Source organism: Tachyglossus aculeatus, chromosome X1 (assembly GCF_015852505.1).
Source record: "Tachyglossus aculeatus isolate mTacAcu1 chromosome X1, mTacAcu1.pri, whole genome shotgun sequence".
Taxonomy (NCBI): domain Eukaryota; kingdom Metazoa; phylum Chordata; class Mammalia; order Monotremata; family Tachyglossidae; genus Tachyglossus; species Tachyglossus aculeatus.
In genome coordinates this window covers 22696887-22704994 of record NC_052101.1, presented here as the reverse complement: position 1 = coordinate 22704994, position 8108 = coordinate 22696887, and the positions used below count along the sequence as shown (strand labels likewise).

The window sequence follows — 8108 nt, the reverse complement described above, 5'->3', positions numbered from 1 at the left end:
CTCCTCTCCATCCTCCCCTTCTCCCGCCTCCTCCTCTCCATCCTCCCCTTCTCCTCCCGCCTCCTCCTCGCCACCCTCCCCCTCCTCTCCATCCATCCCCGCCTCCTTTTCTTCCCTCCGTCCTCCCCCCCTCCATCCAGCCATCCCTCCTCCTCCAGCTCCTCCTCCCCCAATCCATCCACCCTCCCTCCTCCTCCTGCTCCTCCGCCTCCTCCTCTCCGTCCATCCTCCCGCCTCCTCTCCCTCCCTCCCTCCCTCGTCCCTCCTCCCCCTCCTCGGCGCTGGCGGCGGCGGCGCCGCCTCCGGGGAAGATGGCGCTGCACTTGCAGGTCAGTGCGCGCTCGGGCCGGGCCCGGCCGGGCCCCCCGCCCCCGCCCCCGCCCCCCCAGGACCGGCTCCGCGGGTCGAGGAGCGGGGATCGGGGCCCCCCGGGACCCCCCGGGACCCCCCGCCTTGGCCAGTGCCTTGGTCCGGAGGCGCCCCGGGCTCCCCTTCCCCCTCGGCCGCCACCCTCGCCGCCCGCAGCCCCAGCCCCGCCCGGGAAACGGGGACCCCCCCCCCCCAACCCCGGCTTCTCCCCCACCCCCAGCTGCCCTTCGACCCCGGGAGGCCGCCCACTCGGGTCTCCGGGACCCCCCCCCCCGAAAAAAAAAAGGGGCCCGGGACACCGATGGGGACGGCCTTGGCACAAATACCCTTATTATTTTCCTTGTACATATTTATTCTACTTATTTTATTTTGCTAACATGTTTTGTCTTGTTGTCCGTCTCCCCCTTCTAGACTGTGAGCCCGCCGTGGGGTAGGGGCCGTCTCTATACGTTGCCAACTTGTACTTCCCAAGCGCCTATTTATTTTATTTTGTTAATATGTTTTGTCTTGTTGTCCGTCTCCCCCTTCTAGACTGTGAGCCTGCTGTGGGGTAGGGGCCGTCTCTATATGTTGCCAACTTGGACTTCCGAAGCGCCTATTTATTTTATTTTGTTAATATGTTTTGTCTTGTTGTCCGTCTCCCCCTTCTAGACTGTGAGCCCGCCGTGGGGTAGGGGCCGTCTCTATATGTTGCCAACTTGGACCTCCCAAGCGCCTATTTATTTTATTTTGTTAATATGTTTTGTCTTGTTGTCCGTCTCCCCCTTCTAGACTGTGAGCCCGCCGTGGGGTAGGGGCCGTCTCTATATGTTGCCAACTTGGACTTCCCAAGCGCCTATTTATTTTATTTTGTTAATATGTTTTGTCTTGTTGTCTGTCTCCCCCTTCTAGACTGTGAGCCCGCTGTTGGGTAGGGACCGTCTCTATATGTTGCCAACTTGTACTTCCCAAGCGCTTAGTAGTAATAATAATGATGACATTTATTAAGCGCTTACCATGTGCAAAGCACTGTTCTAAGCGCTGGGGAGGTTACAAAGGGATCTGACTGTCCCACAGGGGGCTCACAGTCTTAAACCCCATTTTACAGATGAGGGAACTGAGGCCCAGAGAAGTGAATTGACTTGCCCAAAGTGACACAGCTGACAATTGGTGGAGCCAGGATTTGAACCCATGACCTCTGACTCCAAAGCCCGAGCTTTTTCCACTGAGCAATGCTGCTGCGTTTGTATGAATGAATTGTGTGGTGAAGGTGGCAGGGGGCATTCATTCATTCAGTCGTATTTATTGAGCGCTTACTGTGTGCAGAGCACTGTACTAAGCACTTGGGAAGTACAAGTTAGCAACATATAGAGACAATGCCTACCCAACATGGGCTTCCTGGTGCATCCGAAAGGATGGGGTTGCTTAAGGGATTGTCTCACCTGGAGAATTCGAGGGATGGAGGGAAATGAGGATTCATTCATTCATTTGTATTTATTGAGCACTTACTGTGTGCAGAGCACTGTAGTAATGCAAGAGACGGTGATGATTTTGATGGACCCTGGGGCAGCACCCGCTGTTGAACTGCAGATCATGATCAGAACAGAAGTCACTCACACATTCCGGGCTTTCCCATCCATACTGTGGACTGGGAAAGAGGTCAAAACAGTGGCTGCAGTAGTTGAAGAAGGAACGAATGAATGGTCTCCTACAAAGATGATGATGGTACTTGTTAAGCGCTTACTGTGCACCCAGCCCAGTTCAAAATGCTGGGGTTGATTCAAGGTAATCAGATCGTCCCATGTGGGGCTCACAGTCTTCATCCCCATTTTACAGATGAGGGAACTGAGGCACAGAGAAGTTAAGTGACTTGCCCAGAAATCACACAGCTGATAAGTGGCAGAGCAGGGATTAGAACCATGCCTCCTGGCTGCCATGCCCATGCTCTTTCCACTAAGCCACGCTGTTTCTAAGACCTCCCTCTTCTCAACCTGTGTAATCATCCCTTGCCCTCTTGCTTGCTAGTACTCACACAATACTTTTTCCATCTGCTCTAGCTTCATTATCCTCTCCCTTTCCTCAGACTCTTTCCTGGCTTTCTTCAACAAGACCATGACCCTATCTGGCCTTCTCTTTCAGCTCCATTTCCCTACTCCCATTGTGTTTACAAACAGTATCTTTGTTGTTTCCACCTTTTCATCAACTCTCTGACTTCATCTACTATGGCTTCCCTCACTAGTTAATACAATCTCCCTAAGGGAATCAGTGACCTCTTCGTGGCCAAATCCAAGAGTTTCTACACCATTTTTATACGCTACTACATTTTCACCCGGATATCCTTTTTGTCCCTTGTTTACATAGTCCTGCAATGTCTTAGTTCTTTTTCTAATTCTGGGTTTTCTTTGCTGGCCTCCGCTACCCAGCCAAGTTACCTTGAACGTGATAGTTTCTGCTCTGGGTCCTCTACTCCTCTTCTAATCTCATTTTCATCTGTTTTCTTATCTCTTGACTTCTTCCTTGACCTGTATGTAGATGATTCTCTCTTACCACTTCAAAATTCAAAATTGAAAAACATCATGGGCTAGTGGATAGAGCACAGGTCTGAGAGTCAGAAGGTTGTGAGCCCACTGTTGGGTAGGGACTGTCTCTATATGTTGCCAACTTGTACTTCCCAAGTGCTTAGTACAGTGCTCTGCAGACAGTAAGCGCCCAATAAATATGAGTGATTGATTGACCTGTGTTTTAACCCTGGCACTGCCACTTGTCTGCTATGTGACCTTGGGCAAGTCATTTCACTCTCTGTGCCTCAGTTACCTCATCTGTAAAATGGGGATTGAGACTCTAAGCTCCATGCAGGACATGGACTGTTTCCACCTGATTAGCTTGTATCTCTACCCCAGCATTTAGTAGAGTGTCAGGTATATAGTAAGTGCTTAATGAATACTGTTTTTAAAAAAAATCCTCATCTAAGCTCTGGTTAGCTCACACCTCAGATTTCTGTAGGGTCTTGCTTCTCCTGTCTCCAAAATGGTTTACTTACAGCTTCTTCCATGACTTTTCATCTGCACCCCTGTACGATGTTACCTGCAGTTCTCCAATAGCTCCCCATCATCCCAAGATCGGATTCTGACTTTTAAAACTGCCTTCCAGCTGGCCCAATCTATTCTCAGGCTGCAACCTCTTTTCTAGCCTTCTCGGAACCCTCTTCACTCAGTCCTCTTAGACTCACCTTTGAGCCTTTGAAGTTTTGCCCTTAGGTGTGGGAAACTTATAGCTCTATTTGCCTCCTTTAATATCACAGATCAAGACATACCATTCCCTGAATAAACGCACCCATTCTCCTACTCTTCAACCATTTTTTTTCATTTCCGCAGATATATTAATATATTTTAAAATATCTGATCTCCCCTCAAATTGTAAGCTTCTTGAGGATAGAGATCATATGCCCTCCCTCTGCCCATCCGCCAAGCTAGCTCTCTTGCTCCCTTCAAGGCCCTACTGAGAGCTCACCTCCTCCAGGAGGCCTTCCCAGACTGAGCCCCCTCCTTCCTCTCCCCTTCGTCTCCCTCTCCATCCCTGTCTTACCTCCTTCCTTTCCCCACAGCACCTGTATATATGTATATATGTTTGTACATATTTATTACTCTATTTATTTATTTATTTTACTTGTACATATCTATTCTATTTATTTTATTTTGTTAATATGTTTGGTTTTGTTCTCTGTCTCCCCCTTCTAGACTGTGAGCCCACTGTTGGGTAGGGACTGTCTCTATATGTTGTCAACTTGTACTTCCCAAGCACTTAGTACAGTGCTCTGTACACAGTAAGTGCCCAATAAATACGATTGATTTATTGATTGATCTGTTCTTTTAGGTATACCCCTCATGGTTAATATTATAAACCTGTGGATATCCAGGAAACATGTACTTTTGTGGATGTTGACTCTATCAGCCCATAGCTTGGATTTCTTTCCCCAGCACCTTTTCTCCTATGACAAACAGTAGCTCCCCATCCTACCAGTCCTTTCCTCTGATCACCTCCATTTGGACTCCTCATCAACTCTCACCTCTCAACTGCTTAAGGCAGGTACTGGCCTTATCGGAGCACCCCTAAGGCTTAGAGACCAGGTCAGCAAAGTCCATCCTTCAGATCACTCTTTGTTTACCAATCTCCACTTCTGAAATATCCAGGGTCTAAAAGGCTATTTTGTTATCATTTCTAAAGTTATAGTATTGATCATTTTTGGAATGTAATCAGAAGTGCAGATTTCAACCGTTTTGGCAATGGCCCTTGTAGGAAAAGCCATGCTGTCGGAGAAATATCCCTTGCTATGTCACAGGGGATTTGCGTGGATGGGCCACTTCCCTGATGTAGGCCACCCGGGATACAGAAAAAAAGGGACCTGGGAAACCACAGCACTGACCGGGTAGATAGGTACCTTTCCCTCTCCAGTTCCTCTCCTGTCATTGCTTGGCAGCAGAGGCATTTGGAGAAAAGCAAAGAAAGATGCTGAGAGCTGCTGGGTTTGGCAGCATGGATCAATGGTGTCATTGGACCATACCTACTTCCTCTCATGGTGTTGATCTTCCAGTGCACACACAACACTGCAATCCCAGAAATGGGAAGCAGCCCTGGAGTTTATGGGAACTGTACTGCCAACCTGGGCACCCTAGGACACCCTAGAATCAGCATGGCCAAGTGGAAAGAGCACAGGCCTAGAAGTCGGAGGACATGGGTTCTGATCCTGGTTCTGACACTTGCCTGCTGGGTAACCTTGGGCAAGTCACTTCTCTGCACCTCCATTTCCTCATCTGTAAATTGGGGATTAAATGTCTGTTCTTCCTACTTGTCTGTGCACCCCATGTGGGATAGGGACTATTTCCAATCTGATTAACCTGTATGTTCCCCAAATATTTGTAGAGTATTTGGCACATAGTAAGCACTTACATATATTCTTATTATCATTACTTGGGAATGGTAGGCTGTGTCCTGCAGCTTCTGCAAGCCTGTTCTGATTACTTTTTTCTTTGTCTGTGGTACCTTTTGGAGCCTTGGAAATTAGTCACATGGGAGGTTTGGGGACCCCTCCCCTTCTTCTTCCCACCTTTCTTTAAGGGCTATGGTTGTCATGGATCTAATTCTAAAGGGCATGCTAATATTAATGTATTAAACCACATAGTCCTGGAATGTCCCAGCGTAGTTTCTTGGGCTAAAATATCGGGGCCTGCTTTTCTTTTGCCCAACATCCCCATCACCTCCCAAATACCGTACTCACCAGCGACATGGTTAGGGCTAAAGAAGAGAATTAACAGATAAAAGAGAACTTGAAAGTGCCCCCCAACGTGTGGAAATAAAGTGATCCTGGGAACAGTTTAAAGCATCATCTCACCTTCAACTCACAGAGTAACATTATGTAGCTCCCAACAACAAGCTAGATATTATAGTTTTATAGTCTCATTTAGAGGTGGGAAGGCCTGAAAAAAAAAATCCAGACAAATTGTAGGGGAAATGTTTTTCCACATCTTTCTGATTTTTTTTTCCAGGCCTTCACATCTTCAGCCCTGCCTGTGCACTTTACCATAGTTTCCCTGCCAGTAACTCAATTATTGCTATAATTTCTTATTAATAATTACTTTAGAAGGTTTAAAGTGACTGAGATAATTCTGTCTTTAAGAGTGTCCAGTTGTGCATTTATACTTTATTCTTCTTTTAAAAGCTGATTAGAAAAGATGAATTGGCTTTTGCTTTGGGCTATAGTATGCCAAGCACGTGTCGAATTGTTGCCACTCCAATGAAAAGATATTACTTTTTCTCCTTTGTGATAATGTCAAGCACATATTTTCTTTTTTCTTTGTCCTTTGAAAACATTCAATCAAGGGTATTTTCCTTTTCCCCCTGACATTTCCCCCCACTATGGTTTAAATTCTATTTGGAATAAATTTAATGTTGTGAACCATTGTTGAGTAGAGCTAAAATGTTATTGTTTAGATAAAGCTCCATATAGGTTTCTGGGATTATCCCAGGGACTCTTTAAGTCAAAATCAATACCAGAAAAGTCAACAGGCTACCTGATATACTTGTTGACTTTTTTTCTTGTCCTGTTTGGTTAATGGGTTGGATTGCTCCCCAGCTCTTTCCCTTAGTGGCTATTTAGAATATTGTCCCTGCCTCTCTAGATTCCTTGGGCTTTGAAAAAGGAACCTTAGAATAGAACCTGATTAGATTAGGCTTGCCCAGAGATCCTGAAATTTAAGACAAAGGGTAGAAATAAAGTCTGGTGGAAGGAATAGGCTGAGAAGTAAGCCTCTTAAATCTCCCATTTAATCCCTGTATTTGATTTTGACCAAGTCTGTCTGTGTCTGTAAGAATAAACCAGTTACCTAGTGTAAGCATTACGTAAAACAATGAGAGCAACATTTTTGTTAGTTATGATGAGCCATGGTTGAGCCCAAGTATAAGCAGGAAGACTAGTTCATTCATTCATTCAATCATTTACTGAGCACTTACCATGGGCAGATCACTGCACTAAGCCCTGGAGAGAGTACAGTACAACAATAAACACATTCCCTGCCCACAACAAGCTTACAATCTAGAGCTGGGGAGGCAGACATTAATATAAATAGATTACAGATATATCCATAAGTGTTGTGGGGCTGGGATTGGGGAATAACAGAGGGACCAATTCAGGGTGACGCAGAAGGAAGTGGGAGAAAAGGAAAAGAAGGCCTAGTCAGGGAAAGCCTCTTGGAGGAAGTGTGCCTACAGTAAGGCTTTGAAGGAGGGGAGAGTAATTGTCGGTTGGATTTGAGGAGGGAGGGCATTCCAGGCCAGAGGCAGGACTGGGGTGAGGGGTCGGAGGCGAGATAAATGAGATCGAGGCATAGTGAGAAGGTTAGCATTAGAGGAATGAAGTGTGCGGGCTGGGTTGAAGTAGGAGAGTAGTGAGTTGAGGTAGGTGGAGGCAAGGTGATAGAGTGCTTTAAAGCCAACGGAGAAACCCAGCCAAGGGGATTCCTCCAGCTTCTCCCCTGCCACCCTATGAACAAGGGGAGGGCCTAGACATGGTAGGTGCTTGGGCTGCTTCTGCCACATCCTGCCTCTGGCCTGGATTGCCCTCCCTCCTCAAATCCGACGAACAATTACCCTACCCCCCAACCCCCCAAAAGCCTTATTGAAGTCACATCTCCTCCAAGAGGCCTTCCCAGACATAGCTTCCCTTTCCTCTTCTCCCACTCCCTTCTGCATCACCCTGACTTGCTCACTTTGCTCATGTCCCCTCCCAGCCCCACAGCACTTCTGTACATATCTGTAATTGATTTATTTGGATTGATGTCTGTCTCCCCCTCTTTCCCAGACTGTCACCTAATAGTGGGCAGGGTATGTGTCTGTTTATTGTTATATTGTACTCTCCTAAGCGCTTAGCACAGTAGTCTACACAGAGTAAGCACTCAGTAAATATGATTGATTGAATGAATGAATGAATGGTGTGAGGCTGGAGAAAATTCCCCATAGCTATCACATCTTCACAATCTCTTTCACCCTTTTATTGCTCCTCAGGGAGAGGCAGTGTAAAACTTGGTTGGTCAAAAAATCCTGATACATGCAGTGCTGTTTTTGATAACCAATTGCTTTGTAGCGTTATTATAGTAGCTCTGTATAGACTTGATAAAACACCATCTTTGACCTATCCTAGCAGTCTTATGTATTGAGCGCTTAGGATTTCTTATTTCCTGATTTTTGTTTCCTGCAACCTCGGTAAC

General features: G+C 46.6%; 1 protein-coding gene across 2 annotated transcripts in view; it reads left to right on the top strand.

Moving 5' to 3' along the window:
- Positions 1-245: 245 nt before the first annotated feature.
- RANBP17 (RAN binding protein 17) overlaps positions 246-8108 on the top strand; it is a 254874-nt gene continuing 247011 nt past the window's right edge. For both annotated transcript variants that reach the window (XM_038772453.1, XM_038772454.1), the window contains exon 1: positions 246-329. In XM_038772453.1, coding sequence (XP_038628381.1) covers positions 312-329 — 18 coding nt within the window. In that variant the 5' untranslated portion in view covers positions 246-311. The remainder of the gene's footprint in view (positions 330-8108) is intronic.